Source organism: Ceratotherium simum, chromosome 36 (genome assembly GCF_057802395.1).
Source record: "Ceratotherium simum simum isolate JZ-2026a chromosome 36, ASM5780239v1, whole genome shotgun sequence".
NCBI lineage: Eukaryota > Metazoa > Chordata > Mammalia > Perissodactyla > Rhinocerotidae > Ceratotherium > Ceratotherium simum.
In genome coordinates, this window is record NC_141935.1 from 5,342,755 (window position 1) to 5,360,122 (window position 17,368).

General features: G+C 36.1%; 1 protein-coding gene across 1 annotated transcript in view; it reads right to left on the reverse strand.

Annotated features, from left to right (window-relative positions):
- Window positions 1-17,368, reverse strand: part of CRB1 (crumbs cell polarity complex component 1) — a 198,869-nt gene that overhangs the window by 107,194 nt on the left and 74,307 nt on the right. The window contains exons 3-5 of the mRNA XM_087424347.1: window positions 16,266-16,461; window positions 13,121-13,260; window positions 6,752-6,934 (exon numbers count right to left, since the gene is read on the reverse strand). Coding sequence (XP_087280473.1) covers window positions 6,752-6,934; window positions 13,121-13,260; window positions 16,266-16,461 — 519 coding nt within the window. The remainder of the gene's footprint in view (window positions 1-6,751; window positions 6,935-13,120; window positions 13,261-16,265; window positions 16,462-17,368) is intronic.

Here is a 17,368-nt window from a genome sequence, read left to right on the forward strand (position 1 = left end):
CAAACTTGAAATTGTAAACAAGGAAAAAAAATGCATCTCTAAGAACAATGAGCCTAAAATATAAAGTCAGCAAGGGAACAAATTCTAATGAAAATTTCTCTTTAGGCAGGAAATATTGACTATTCCATATGCCTTATTGCTTCAAGAATACATGCCGCTTTCAAAGTTACATGTCTGGCCCTATATGGCTATTTTAGTTGGATTTAGGTAAAGTGACAGGATTTCATTTTTAAGGAAAATGAACTCTTCATTTTTAGCAACTTTGTGTTTGAAGCAGATGAACCTGAGAATGAGAGCCTTTGTGTGCAATCACTTTGCCAGGTGGCTCTCATCGGGGTGTTTATTGTTAAGAACTCTGCTATTTCTGCCTGAGGTTTGAAGCCAGGACTTCACAGGATCCCCCGCTGTACTCCTCAGTTCTTTCCATGTAGAGAGCAGATGGGTGAAGCAGAATAAAAATCCCAGCCTCAGAGGCAACAATGTAGCATTCCAGAGACTAGTGATGGTGTTGCTTTTAGTTGGATTAACTGCTAATTGGAGTTGGTGAGTGAAAGGTAGAATTGAAAATTGCACTTGGCTCTTGAGACCGTTGGGAAACTTGTTAAAAGTCTTATCACAACCATATTTTGATAAACAGAAACAAAATGTTAACATTAAAAGCATTAGTCAATTGTTTCCAGTTTAGCTTGGTTGGTTAGAACAGGATGCTTCAAGGGTAAGCACACGGGTCATGAGATCCTCTCTCAATCTCTAGAAGTAACATGGTTATTTGCATTAAAAAATGCTAATTTATCAAGTCACTTGGATTCCTCCAATTTCCACTAAATTCTATCTGGCATAAATAAATCCTCTCTACTGATTTGTCTGACTGTATCTCTTTATGGCTTTACTGTGACAGTTAGCACACTGTCTTGTATTTTTGTACATCTTTTTCCTTATGCTCTTTCAGTTTCCTTTGGGAAGAGACCATGTGTTTTCATCATTATATCCCTAGAACCGAGTCCAGTGCCCCAAATTGGAAAGCTAAAACATAACAGAAAGAAGCAGCCAACATTCCTTCTAGTAACGGTCAAGGATGGTCATACAAAATAAAGATAATTTACTGACTTTGGAATGGACTGAACAGTGTTATTCAACTACAGGTCTTCTCCTTCTCTTATTTAGCTTACTGTTAAAGTTATGTGAATACGTGGGTTTAACTAAATGCACAGACCTTTAAATCAAGTGTTTATGTACCATTCTCATTTTAATCTGAGCTTTGCAGCTATGGGCACAAAATAATCATGACAGTGTGTGAGGATATTTTGCCAAAGAAATTTTTTCTTAATGATTTTGGAGAATTAGAAAATAGTAGCCATTATTGCATCTAGACACATTAGTTCCCAAGTTTCAGTTCTAATCATTACAATACCTAAATGGATCTTCAGATTTTTCTCAATTATTTCATTGAACAAGACTTTTGGTTTCTCTGGGCCGTGGTAACTTGCTTTACTTGCTGGAAATCCCGGAAGAAACCCTGGATAAGAGCTAGTCCTCCTTCTGAGGGGCTTGATTCCTCTCACCAGGATTCTCTGCTTCCTGGTGCCTGTGTTGTCACCATTTCTCACTTTCCATGGCCTCAAGCTCTCTTTACTTCTATCTCCTTGAGTATTATCTTCTGGGACTCTCTGTTAATTTTATACTCTGGTATATTTCACTTTTAATTATAAAAAGTTAGAAAAATTAAGCTACATATGCAACCATTTTCAATGTGAAAGGTAACTGGACATGTAGGGAAGAGTAATAAAAATATCCTTAATTATAATTAAAAAACAGGGAATAGTTTATAGCCATATTTAACAACTCTAATGGTTTCTTTGAATGAAACTCTATCATTAAATGTATTATACACAATAACATTTTTCATCATGATGGAAATTTTATTTTAATTTAACAAGTGATAGAACTGCAACTATATATAGCTTGAAAAATGTAAACTGTGTCATTCCTATCATCAGCAGAGACCAGTGGGAGCCCCAGGGCACCAGATACCAAGCATACCAAAATAACACTGCAAAGACTCTGAAAATTAACTGATCATTGGACCCATAGCCCATAAAAGTAGGCCAGGACCTGTTAGCCAAACCTAAATAGGTGATTGCCTGCTAAACAAAAAAAAAAAAAAAAAAAAAATTCAAATAAGATTCAGAGTGTCCTAACATAATATCCAAAATGTCCAGGATACAATTTCAAGTTACTCATTATACCAAGAGCCAGGAAAACCACAACTTGAACGAGAAAAAAAAGAAGTGATGCCAACACTGAGTTGAATCAGATGTTGGAATTATCTGACAAAGATTTTAAAGTAAACATCATAAAAGTGATTTAATAAGCAATTACAAATTCTCTTAAGATGAAAGAAAAAAAAGAAAATATCAGCAAAGAAAGAGATGTTACAAAAAAGAAAAAAATGGAAATTATATAACTGAAAAATACAACAGGAGAAATAACAATTCCCTGAACGGGCTCAATAGTAGAAAGGAGATAAAAGAGGATAAAGTCAGTGAATTTGAGGACAGAGCAATAGAATTTACCCAATCTAAGCAACAGAGAGAAAATAGACTGAAAAAAAAATGAACAGAGCCTCAGGAACCCGTGAAAAAACAGCAAAAGACCCAAAATTTGTATTATCAGAGTCCCAGAAGTGGAAAAAAAAAAGCAGGGCTGAAAGAGTATTCAAAGAAAAATTGGATAAAGACTTCTCAAATTTGGGAAAAGTCATAAATCCACAGATTTGAAAAGCTGAGTGAAGCCCAAATAAGACAAACCCAAATAAATTGACACCAGGACACATCATAAATAAACTTCTGAAAACTAAAGTTGAAGGTATTATCACCATCATATTTTCTCTCTGGAAGCATCCAGAGAAATGATGCATTACATATATGGGAACACCAATTTCAATGACAGCAGATTTCTCATTTGAAACCACGGAGTGCTGAAGAAAGAGGTGTAGAATTTCTCAGATGCTGAAAGAAAAGAATTGTCTGTCATGAATTCTATATTCAACAAAACTATCCTTTAGGAATGAATGGGCAATAAAGACTTTCTCAGACAAAAATAAACTAAAAGAATTGTCACTAGCACACCTACTTTTAAAGAATAGCTACAGGAAGTTCTTTAAATAGAAAAGAAATGGTAAAAGAAGAAGCTTGAGGCAACAGGAAGGAAGAAAGAACAATGGAGAGAGCAGAAATATAGGTAAATACAATACAGTATCCTTCTCTTCATGAGTTTTCTAAATTATATGTAATGAATAAAATAAAAATTAGAGTACCATCTGATAGTCAAGACAGTGATATTTTTAAGTGGGGAAGGTAAAGGGACCTAAATGGAAGTAGAGTTCCTCCACTTCACTCAAAGTGGTAAAATGATGACCTTAATAGGGTGTGAAAAGGCATATGTGTATATTGTAATACCCAGAGCAACCACTATGAAAACTGCACAAAACAATATATCCAAAACAACTATAAATAAACCAAGATGAAATTCTAAAAAATGGTCAATTAACTCACAGGAAGGCAAGAAAAGAGAAACAGAGGAATAAAATGGAAAACAAATAATTAAATGACAGGATTTAGCTCTAACATATCAATAATCACTTAAAGGCAAATGGTCTAAATATACCAATTAAAAGGTAGAGATTGACAGAGTGAATTTTAAAAAACCATGACCCAACAATATGTGTTTAATATGCTGTTTACAAGAAATTCACTTCAAATTCAATGATAAATAAATTGAAAGTATAAGGATGGAAAAAGACATACCATGCAAACAATTTTTTAAAAGGCGGGAACATAATTGTCTATGTAGAAAATCTGAAGGAATCGACAAAAAAATTCCTAGAACTACTAAGCAATTATAGCAAGGTTGCAGGATACAAGGTTAATATACAAAATTCAATCACTTTCCTATAAAATAGCAATGAACAAGTGCAATTTGAAATTAAAAACATGATACCATTTACATTAGCACCCCCCAAAATTAAATGTTTAGCTATAAATCTAACAAAATATGTATAAGACCTACATGAGGAAAACTGCAAAACTCTGATGAAAGATGTCAAAGGAGAACTAAATAAACGGAGAGATAGTCCATATTCATGGATAGAAAGACTCAATATTCTCAAGATTTCTGTTCTTCCCAACTTGTTTTCTAGATTCAATGCAATCTCAATCAAAATCCCAACAAATTATTTCATGGATATTAACAAACTGATCCTAAAGTTTATACGGAGAGACAAAAGACCCAGAATAGCCAAGACAATATTGAAGGAGAAAAACAAAGTTGGAGGACTGACACTACCCAACTTCAAGACTTAATATAGTAATCAAGACAGTGTAGTATTGGCAAAAGAATAGACAAATAGATAATTAGAACAGAACAGAGAGCTCAGAAATAGACTCATGTAAATATAGTCAACTGATTATTGACAAAGGAGCAAAGGCAATACAATGGAACAAAGATAGTCTTTTCAACAAATGATGCTGGAACAACCGGACAGCCACATGCAAAAAAATAAGTCTAGACACAGACCTTACACCTTTCACAAAAATTAACTCAAAATGGATCACAGACCTAAATGTAAAATTCAAAAATATATTGGGCCGGCCCCGTGGCTTAGCGGTTAAGTGCGCGCGCTCCACTGCTGGCGGCCTGCGTTCGGATCCCGGGCGCGCACCGACGCACCGCTTCTCCAGCCATGCTGAGGCCGCATCCCACATACAGCAACTAGAAGGATGTGCAGCTATGACATACAATTATCTACTGGGCCTTTGGGGGGAAAAAAAATTCAAAACTATAAAACTCCTAGAAGACAACATGGAAGAAAATCTAGACGAGCTTGGGTAAGTTGATGACTTTTTAGATACAACACCAAAAGCATGATCCATGAAAGAAATAATTGATAAACTGAACTTTGAGCACTTGGCTCATAAAAATCTTCTAGATGCCATGCTCCATTTTCATTCAGAAGGGCATGGCAAACTTGAAAGCCACATTTTCAAGATGGAAAAAAAAAACAACAAAAAAGTGAGGAGCTTATGAGCCTGAATCACTATTTGGAGGACAATTGATCATGAGAACCCACTTTTGGAACTCATATGAGTAAAAAATAAACTATTTCATTACCCTATGGAGATTTGGGGCATCCAAGACTTCTTGACTCATAGAAATCATTCTTGGCAGCTCTTCAGAAATCAAGTCCAACACACTTTTCTGGAACATTCCATTGCCTCTCCTGTTTGGATCTGCAGATTCATTGGTCAACCATATCCTTTTATCCGATAAGGCAATATTAGCAAAGGCCTCTGACTTTGATAGAGTATCCTCTTTATGAACCCTAAACCCAATATTTCAAAAAAAAAAAAAATATAACCACTCTACCTTGTTCCAAGAAGGATTTAAAGTAGCTGACAAAAATATACACTATACTAAGACCAAATAATTTAGAAAGAAAAAAAAAGACAACCATAAGAAACAGAAACAGGAAATTTAAATAATCCCGGGGGTGAGGTAAATACATAAATACATTCCAGAAACAGCTATATGCTTGTAGAACTCCACTTTACCTATAAGATTTCTAGCAGCCTACATGATTGGGAAATATGATATATTCCAAGATTTATTTCATGCTTTTTACTATTTATCAAGATTTATTTGCATGCCTTTTATTAAGGGAAAAAACATGCAAGCTAGAAGTTGTTCAGGAAAAATACTACTTATCCCGACTGACACTGAAGAGCTTTTCTCCTATGTGTTCTCACAGAAGGGACAGTGAATAAGAAAATGACATCTTTTACAGCAGCCTTCCAGAGAACACTGCCATGAGTCAAAGAGCATGTAACTTTAGAACTGAAACGTTGAAAGAAAGAGAATACTAAGTGTAAATAGACCCTTCTTTTTGTCTTATTCCTCATTTACTTTCCTCAGAAATCCTCACTAACAACTGAAATATTTTCCCCAGGCATCATTTAATCTATTGAAAAAGAAAGAAGATAGAAATCTATTAGATTGCAATTAGTTTTCTCAGTGGTACCTAGGCAATTGTAGGTAAATTGCTACTCATTATCAAATATGGGAACTCTCTCCAAAATTCTGGAAGTTTTCAGAACATGAAAGCAGACACGAACACAACTGTTTGCACATTTCCTCTGCAACAAACAAAAAATTAAAAAAAATAAATAAAAGTACTAAACAGCAAAGCTTAAAAAAAAAAAAGAATGCTGTAGAAAAGATGGAGTCATTTAAATGTGATATATGGGACAACTTTAGCTACAGAATAGTTGAGGAAGATTACTTGAGATTAGATAATTGTTCTCAGTGTAAATATAAATAAGTCTGTTAACTTTTCTAAGCAAATTTGAATAACGTAAAAATTTAACATCATTATAAAATTTAATAACATATAAATTCCAACATTTTCTGTTTATAAGGTAGAGAATTTGAGTCGGGCTCCAATTCCCAGTATAATGTATAAAAATATTTTTCCTTTCACACACCTCCTCTATCCCTCTTTTTAATATTTTCCTCACGATCTGAGGAAGTATGATATGTGACACGATATTTTTCATGCCCACAAGGGGGACCCTTTGCACCACAGCAATAGAGTTTACAGAGCACAGATCTTGCTGCTAATACACCATTTGGTTAAATGCATGCTGTGCCATAAGACGCCAGCAAGTCCAGTCATCTCCCCTCCCCTTGGCCTCACCTGTGAACCCAGGCCGACAGATACAGACATAACCCGAAGCTTCAGGGTAGCTGAATGAAGAAGGCAGCTGAGCAATGCGTCCATACAGTCGCTCTGAGGACAGCTCCACACATTCCCCCTCAGACTGGCAGGGATTACTACTGCATTCGTTGATGTCCGTCTCGCACTGGGCACCGGTGTATCCTGAGGGATAGAAGTTCAGAGAAACTGCTGAGCCAAAGCCCCTCCACTGTAGAGCATATGTCTGAAAAGGAGGCTGACAGCTGTGCTACACCAATTAACAATGACCTGCTGCCCTCAAGGAGCTAGCAAAGAGAATCTGCTAAGAGGAGGCTTCCAAGAACATAAACAGTGGTGGCAATGGAATCACTTGTACAATATTGGCCAATATTTTTTACAAAGATTTGATTACTAAGCGACAATAAAATGGGACTTCAGGATAACCTTGATTTAGCCTGAAGCTTTTAACTAACGACTCCAATTCCTCAAAGATTCCAATGGTTTGAATTTGTAGCAATAAAAAATGAAATATTTTTCAAGAAAATACCTGAAAAGTAAGCAGTATCCACATAGCCAACTCTAAATTCTCTTTTTTTTTAATTTTTTTTTTTTTATAATTTTTATTTATTTATTTCCCCCAAAGCCCCAGTAGATAGTTGTATGTCATAGTTGCACATCCTTCTAGTTGCTGTATGTGGGACGCGGCCTCAGCATGGCTGGAGAAGCGGTGCGTCGGTGCGCGCCCGGGATCCGAACGCAGGCCGCCAGCAGCGGAGCGCGCGCACTTAACCGCTAAGCCACGGGGCCGGCCCTCTAAATTCTCTTAAAACTCAAAGTAAAGTTTCCCAACACTCAGTGAGTTGGAATAAAAAATTATTTTGTATTTGAATGAATTTAGCTGGGTCATTTTATTAGGGACAAGAATAAAAACAATAAAACATGAATGAATTAGTACTTTATAAAAAATGTACATATTAAATTATTACCTACCAAAACTATTTCTTTGGTTTTACACACATGTGCACCTGTCAAAATATATATATATGTGTGTATATATATATATATAGTTTTATTGTGTGTGTGTTAACATAACTGGAATTGTACTGTTTTGATCCTTCTGCAACTGCTTTGCAGAATCTACCCATGTTAGTAATATAGATCTAACTCATAATTTTTAACTATTGCCAAGTATTTCATAATATGGATGCACCATAGCTTAATCATTCCCTTACTGGGTTTACATACATTTTTGCTATTACAAACAATGTGGCAGTGAATATCGTTATATATGCATGCTTGTGTAAACGTCTGAGGATAACCCCGGGGTCCATGCCTGGAAGTGGAATTTCTGGGTTATAGGTTGTGCACATTGTTTATTTTAACAGATACTGTAAACACCTCAGAGCAGTTGTACCATTTACATAATTACCAGCCCTGGACGAGCGTGCATGTGGCTCCAAACCCCTGACGACATCTGCTATCACCAAACAAAATTTTTCACCTGTTGTTTAGATAAAAATTAATACCTCATTGTTGTTTTGGTTTATGTTTTCCCCAGTTACTATTGAATTTAACATTGTTTGGATTTTTTGTTTTACCATTTCATATTTTTTTCCTCTTTTTCCATTAGCTTGTTTTTCTCATTGATTTATAAGAGTATTTATATACTATGTATAGTGCTAGGATGCAAATGTAAATTTAGTAGGATGCAATATAAAGCTGATGAGCGGGACCAGGACAACATAAGCTGTTTTGTGAGATGGCGAGAGAGATGTATGAAATTCCTCAAGGAACACAATTTGACTTATAATACAAGTGACTTCACAGTCAACTAAGGGTCTTTATAACGTCAACACTGCTGAGAAGTATGTTTTTAAAATAAAAGTTACAATCCAAAGTTAAAAACTTATCAATCAAATCATGGTATTTCTTTACTTTAAAATCCCCCTTTCACACAGAATAAAATTCAAAATCCTTAACCTAAAATGCTCTTTCTTACCTAGTCCCATTCCCATCTCGACTTTCCTATGCCTAGAATGTCTTCTACCCCAGGGTCTTTATGACACTGTTCCCTCTCCTAGAAAACTCTCCTCCAAGACTTTGGTTGGCTAACTTAGTTTTCAGGCTCGTATTTCTTTGTCAGAATGACATTCCCTTGTGGACAGATCTAAATAAGAACCTCTTGTATCCTCTCATATTACCCTATTCTTTTCTTTCATTACTGTTATAATAATTTTTATTGTGAATTTATTTTTATGTATAGTTTTCTCCCTCAACAGACTATGAACTCCACAAAAGCAAGGGTTGTGTCTTTTTATTCACCCTGCCAGTACTGAGCAATACGTAAGGAGTAGACCTTCAATCAATGATTGAATGAGATTCAAATAGTACTAATCAACAATTTAGATTATAATCCTAGTTTAGCAAATAAACTAGAGAATTGACTATTAATAAGCAAATAATGAGAATACAATGTGATTGCTCATTTTATAATTTTAATGAAAACCTAAATGGGGCCATATGTCAAATTATAACCACAACATAAATTCTGTTGCTCAACAGTATACTGCATTTGTTACATATGACCCTTGGGTCTTTCTCAACTATCTGAAGAAGAAACTTATAGTTGAAAAAGGAAACTAAAAGCATATGTAGATCAAGATCCCCCAATTCTTTGCAGTGACCCTCAGTCTCTTAAAGCTGAACATCTACTCTTTAAATACTCTTATTTCATACTTGAGTATACAAATATTCACTTAAATAATGGTTTTCACAACAAGTTTTTATAAACTGGTATTTGTTGTGCTACGGAGGACTTATTGAAGAAAGCTTGGACTACTTTCAATTTTCTTCTCATTCTAAATCTCAAGACTCACACACAGACCAGGTAGGAAGTAATTTAGAACCTCTATAAATCCTTGTTTGCTTTCTGGCTCATGCATTATCTTATTCCTAGCGTGAACATTAGGAAGGTTCTGATTTATAGTCTTGCCAGTCCTGTCCCAACCCCTGGGGCCCTGAAAGGATTTTGTTTGCTGTTCCCCTTAAGCATGTATATAAATAAACTCCTTTAGTGAAGGCTCCATTCAATACATTTAACAAGTTTTTCTATAAAACTCTGTACAAAGAAACAATATGATACTGAATCAAGTCCCTAGAGCTCTTATATTATGTTTTGTTCTATTTTTAAACAAATCCAATCTTATCTGGATAGCAGGAAAACTTTTAAGATAAGCATTTAAGGTGATTGACACTTCTTTAATTAATTGCTTTTGAAATGAGGGCCCTAGGCAATTATAGCAGTGGATTCTTGCCATTGCTTCAGTGGCAGTGGTTCCGCCATCTAAAGGAGTGGTCTCCTTTTCTTAGATCTAGAGTAGTTTGTAGCCTTAAATCTCTTCATATACAACGAGAATAGGGTCTAAAGACATTCTGAATTTTCTGTCTAGGCAAAATCTCTATCCCTGCAGTGACCCAAGAAAGAAACTCAGAACTGTCCTAACTGTGCCCTTTCTTAGTCCCCACATCATTTCTGCCTCCTAAATGACTCCCACAGCTATCCATTCCCTCAAGTCCACCCTCACCCTTTAGTCTCAGTTGTGGAAAACAGGCTCATCTCTTGTTTAAACTACCACAGAACTCCTTCACTAGATTCCCTGCCTTTGGTTTTAATTCCCTCAGTCACCTCCCGTTCCAATGCCCAAGAGCTCTTTCTGAATTAACAGGTCAGATTATGTTACTCCCCTGTCCGCTAGTTTGCAGGGCAGACAAGCAGCATTGTGATCTGGCTTCCGTCTTGTCTTGCTCCCTACCCTGTCTCTCTACACCAGCCCTACTTCGTCTGGCATTTTTGAACAATCAGCTTCCACAATTGGACATGCTATTTTCCATGTGTGCCTGCTGCTCTTTCTTCCTTCTTTCCTTCCTTTCCCTCCTCTCTTCTTTCCTTCAATAAGGCCTAGGGCCTAGAATGGACAACCTTCTAATTTTGGTATCTAGTTAACATCTATTGAGTGCCTACTATGGTCCAGGCTGAGCTTGGAGCTTCATATACATTACTGGATTTATCTCCAAAACAACTCTATGAGGTGGGTATTATCATCATCATCTCTGCTTTATAGATGGGGAAACTGAGGCTCAGAGCAGTAAAGGAACTTGTCCAACGTTACAAGGCTAGTGAGTACATTTCTGGGATGTGCTTACTGATCTTTCAAGTTTTGTAAAATAGTGCCTCCTTGGTTAAGCTATCCCTGTCCTTCTCCTTCCCTTAGTCCCTTTTAAGGAACTCATTATACCTTTTTATTGTATCAAAAATGTGTACTATACACAATTTGTTCACACTATATCTCTATTAGAATTTAAGCTCCTTGGAAGAGGGGACTATGTCCTTTTCATTCCCAGATCCTTCCCTGATACATGTAGTTGGCACTGAAAAACATGTGGTTTAAATGATTGAATCACCAAATGAATAGAACACATACTGGTTTGTCTTTTTTCAGGCAGGTCTTAACTGCCTGACTCCACTACAAACACCCTAGAGAACAGAAACCCTCTCCCAAATGTAATTCTCACCTCCTGGTGTACAAACCAGTATGTACTAATAGTTGCATTTTTTTAGTACTTAATATGTGCCAGGCTCTATTTTTATAATTCTACTCTTCACAACAATACTACGACTGAAGTGTTTTTATCCCTCGTTTTCAGATAAGGAACTTAACAATTACGAGGTAACTCACCCTAGTTCACTCAGTTAATAAATGGTGGACTTGTCCCACTCCCAAACTGTCAACTCTACTCCCTGCCTCTGAACAGATGTCCTGTCCAGAGTGTTGATTGAATGTTGAGTGTTTGTCAATGTTGGGAATGTAGAACACCACGTTTTGGAAAAATTTCAGTATTTAAGTCAAGCCAGTAACCAAAGGATAGCAAATATACCCTACTCATTATCTGGAAGTGGGAAGACACATGACATAAATAGATTTCTGAGCCACAGAAGAATTCGAAATTTTCTTTTATACTTTCATGTTTCTTTGTTTGTTTACCTACAAAATATATTTAATCAAAGCATGTTAAATGTCCCTTAGGCAATGGAATGTCTTTCAATCAGAGGCTACTACCAATTGGATTGATTTCAGTTTCCTCCCCAACCATAGGATTATCCTTTCCTTAGACAATTAAGTGAATGGGGAGAAGGCAATCAATGATCAGTAGGCTGAAAACAACTAGATTTTGAGTAATCATAAGTTTATCATTTTTTTCCCCAGTGGATCAATTTTCTTTTGCAGAAAATTAGCTGGCACAAGGAGCAGTTCATCTAGATGCTGTACAAGTCCCCTGGGGAGCTAGCAGACATCTATGACGTGGAGGGTGAGGGGGGTGCCACAGGCGAGGAGGGCCCAAAGGTGAACTACATCCAGTGATGCTGCAGGAGAAAGATCCTCTAGAGAGGCTGAAGGCCCTAGGCTGCCCAGAGAGCCTGGTGATCCAGGCCTACTTTGCTTGTGATAAAATGAGAACTTGGCTGCCAGCTTCCTCCTGAGTCAGAACTTTAATGATGAGCGTTGCCAAGAGGTTGACCACCCACTGTTCCCTCCTTACCCCCAACTCCACTAAGGTTTTATAAAATAAAAAATAATAATAAATAAAAATCTTTCGTTTCTATCAATGAAATCCTAGTGAGAATTAGGTTAAAAGTATGTCAAGAAGGTTGTTTGCCAAAATTAACATCAATATTTATAAATGGCCTGCTGACTCAAGTCATACTACTATTTTCTGCTGATTCTGGTATCACCTCTACACTCAAGTCTGATTAGCTTTTATGTGTAATTTTTAGTTATGGTATATGTATGTTTAACTTGTATTCTCATTTACATTATAAATGCCTAGGAGAATACTCTTATTTCCGGAATATCATTCTTCACCCTTTATGGGGACCATCATTATTAGGTTGATTGACTCCGTGAATTATAATAGAGGCTTCTAGGATTTTAACATTGTTTCATAGGTTTCAATATATTCTAGGTGTCAAGGAGAACATCTTGGAGGAAAAGAAAACATCTTCCAGTGAATTTTTCTCCATGAAGACCACGCTGAAGTTGATCCTTCCATTGATTTGTGTCTCTGATTCTTCTAGAAGGTTCTTACCATTGGGCAGCTTGATAATCTACTTTAGACAACGCATAGTGTAGCAGTAGGTATGTGTGAGCACTGAGGAATAAAATTGTTAAACAATGATAACTAGAAGCAAGAGTTAGTTTTAAACCTTTAAAAATAAGAATTTTTAGTTTCTATTTGCTATAAGTGATTTGTTTCTATTCTAAGCAAAAAATAAAAAATAAAAAAATTGGTGGAAGATATTTTGTCACTTACCAGGCCAGCAGTGACAAGTGTAATTGTCAGCACTGTCCTCACATGTAGCATTATTGTGACAGGGTTCTGACCAACATAGAGGCATCAAGGTCTCACAACGTGTCCCTGTAAATCCACTCCCTGTGCAGTGACAGCTATATCTGGAGAGTAAAATGAAATTTTCACATCAAGTCTTGGTCATATTGAGATCAAATATCTTTATCCTATCTCTTCATCTGTCCATCAACTCGAGACCCATGGCATGGTCTTAATACTTATCTCAAAAACCCTGGGGAATTATCTCTGTAGACCTGAATGCATTATGTGATTCTATGTTAATACCTTATTTTTTTATTTATAGTACAGCTTCATGAAAAATTATTTGGAAACCATGATTGTTTACTTCCATTTACTCATCCATAAATTGAAGATAATAGTACCTACATTACAGGGTTGTTGTGATAATTCAATGTACATACAAAAGAATAAACACAATATCTCAAGCATCAGAAAGTACTGAATAAACTGCTACTAAATAATACTTAATAAAGTTGTTAATATTTGTGAAGGCAGTAGAGAATCATTTATACCATCGTGGGACTCTTTTACATAGAGAGTCCATTAATAAGGTCCTTTATGAAAAATGAAACAATTAATTGTGGAAAAAACCAGGAAAACCCTCATTAAATGAATTATGACTTAAGTTCTCTTATTTTTAGATTACAATAATATTTTAGTCTTGCAATTTTGAATCATTCATTGATCGAGTGGGATCATCTGACAGACTCAAAATACAAATCTGATGGGGAAAGTTATTGACTTTATTAAGAGGAGGGTTTTAATTTAGATGAGACCCCCTCGAGGATTTAGTATTGTAAAAACGTGAACTTGCCCACTTGGCTCAGATAAATGAGGGTCTGCAAGAAAGGATACCTATGAATTTACAAAGCAGTTAGAGTCCTGTCCACCATGGCTTTGTGGATATTTACCACCAAACACAGATATTAAGACTTCACTGAGAAAATGGAAATATTAGCAAATGTAATAAGTGACTATAATTTTTATACGTATTGTTAGTTAGAAATCTTTGATTCACTATTCCATTTATTTAATTAAAAGTACTTACTAAAAACCTGTTGGCATCACCCACACAGGCAGAAACCTTTACTCAACTAAAAGAATTATTAACTTTTTGCCTTTGTCTCCTACTCTAGATAAAATCAATAGTTAGGGGTTGCTGACACATGTTCAGTCTTTTGGAAACAGGAGCCTCCATCAAGGAGAAAGAAAGGTGAGATGTTATTGGAAACTGAGATCACCCACTTGAAGACAGATGTCTGGAGAAACTGCATTCCTCGAATAACTTTGTGCAAGACTGCATGTCCACTCCCCTGTATAACTGCTCTGTGATTTTTGTTCTAGGAAGATGGGCTTTGAGGATCCGAGTCCACCATCTTCCATCTTTGCTTGCAAAAATGAATAAACCCTTTTTACTCCACTGACTTGCCTCTTGACTTATTGGCTGGTCTCAAAGCAAGCAGAATGAGCCTGCTGCTTGGTAACAGACCTACTCTAGGTAAGACATTAGAGATAGGAGCTCTGTACTGAAGGCTGGCTAGCGGACCGAGTGGAATTAGAGACTTCATTTGCATAATTCCTTTGATATGCAAGAACCTTATTTCGTGTATAGTTTCTGACTTTCCCACATACCTCATAGCAAATTTTTTGTTGTGTGAAAATAAAGTCAGGTCATATCTGTTGACCTTATGATTTTCTTCTCAAAATTTAGGTAATAAGAGAGACAAGGGTAAAATAGAAAAATTATTCATGGCACACTCAGGTGAGATGAAAGGTGGCAGGGTTTCAGCCTCATTCTGTTTGCATTTCCATAGGAATCAAAAGCTTTGTGTAATTTCTGTCCTGATGTTTCTGGAGACAGTAAAGTATCAATGGGATAGCCTCCTTCTTTTCTACTAGAGTTCTTGTGTGGAAACTTCCATTCTGTTCTATCTATGTGCTGGCCAGTTACCTGCCTCCAGGAATGTAGATTCATGCTACCGGAGACTGATTTGGGTATAACTGAAAGTCAGAGGAAAGATGTGGAATGTGGTTAATGGTTATGCTTTATAGTTTACAAGAGAAATATACAACCACATTGCTCTATTTAAAATCATATTATTTTCTGGCTATATTTGAAGCACACATGCCTTTTATTGTTCTCCTTTTGAGTCTGATTCATTCTGAAATTTAGATTTTGGATAAATTATATCTTATTTAGTAAATAAAGGAAAGTTGGATTCTAGTTTTCCTTTTGCAGAGAATTAACTGTGTGAACTTGAGGGAGTCACCTAACTTCCCTGACCGTTAGCCTCCTTATTGTAATATGGGAACATTAATGCCCATCTTGCCTTCCACCGACCCGTTGAAGGATCCAACAAGACACTGTTAAGTGTTGATGCTCTTAGAAACTGTCATGCATTTGATAACTCAATACTTGTGGCTTAAATAAATACCAGAAAGTTCTTTTCAAAATATTTGATATAAACTCAACTACCATAAACTAAATTTATTATATCCATCATATTAAGGTATAATTTATTGTTGCTCTTTTTGACTGAAAAGCAATGATTGAATCTGATTTGGAGCAGAATCACATGGCTACTTCTCATCATTCTGCTTTTTCAAAAGTATTCACCCAATTCCCTCAAACACCTGGAAATTCAAGATAGAAATTATTTAATATCATTGCCCTTTCCAACACTGTTTATATAAAATTCCTAAAGGATTTGTTTTTCACCATTTGATTTATATGCTTGTTATCACATAGATACAAACTTACATTTACATACAGAATAATCCCTAGCTTTGTTTTTGCACCTTCCCTATCTACAAAAGGTTTATTTCATGGAATTGGAAAGCTGCCACTTTTCTGTAATATAAGCAGTTCTAAACTATTACAAGAGTGTCTTGGAAAACCTTCACTCTTGGGACAGATGACCTCCGAAGGATGCATTTTTTAGTAAAATCTGAATGTTACAACCTTTCATCATTTCAAGTATAAAGTAATCTAAAAATTTTAAGCTAAGGGTGTAAAATCTCCAAATTCTCCAAATAGTCCTTGGTCAATGACTTCTCTCTCAGTCATCACACATAGGAGAAAACGTACCTGTTACCTTCATCCACACACAGCCCTCCGTGGAGACATGGCTGACTGGCACACTCGTCAACGTGGAGTTCACAGCGATCACCAAGGAATCCAGGAGCACAGGCACAGAAATAAGCCCTCAGAGCATCCTGACAAGTGGCACCATTTAGGCAGGGCTGGGACCAACATTCATCAACTTCCAATTCACAGTTGACACCTTGTAAAAAAGTCAGTGCAGAAAAAAAGAAAAGTTTTAACAAGGTGTTAATATTTTAGCTCTTTGGCAATGCTTTATTTACCAAAGCTCTTGTCAAATGTTATGTTACTCAAAATAATTTCCCTCTTTAATTGTAATTGCTATTAACTTTTTGGCATGCTTGCGGGGAGCTGCACAAAGCAGAGCAGCTGCTACGTACAAAAAACTATTGTATACAACAGCTTGTGACTTTTCAGTCTATGGAAACAAGTCACTTTTAGAACAAAGTTTCTGCTAACTGTACTTTTGCTGGAAGCCTAAAAGGGACTGGTCTATGTTTTTAAATTATTTTTAAATGCTTAGTTTAGTTAGGCCTCACATAGAGCAGTGGGTAGAAGCTCAGACTCCAAAGCCAAATGGATCTTGGGATCTTGGCACAGCCACTTATTAGCTGTGTGACTTTGAGCAACTTCCTTAACCTTTCCACAGCTCAGTTTCCTCACCTGAAAATGGGAACAATAGGTGTAATAACCTCATAGGATTATTACTATAAATACAACTTGTTCTAAAGTGCTTCTAACAATACTTGGTACATACTAAGTGTTTCCTAGAGAAAAAAAACTATACTTGTTCTTTCTACAAACATTCATTGTACAAATATGATGTGCAATTATTTCCTTGTGTTCCTTTTGCATAGACATTTTTAAATTTAAATTTTCTGTAGTGTTGGAAAATACTACTTGCAAATAGAAAATCAGTTTGTGATTTAAACTTAATGTAATTAATGGTATTATTAGAAACCACTTCATTTTAAGGTAACGTTACATTTAAAAAAATTTATATTTAGGGCCAGTCCCGGTGGCCTAGTGGTTAAGTTCAGTGTGCTCCAGTTCAGGTTCTATTCCCAGGCGCCAACCTACACCACTCA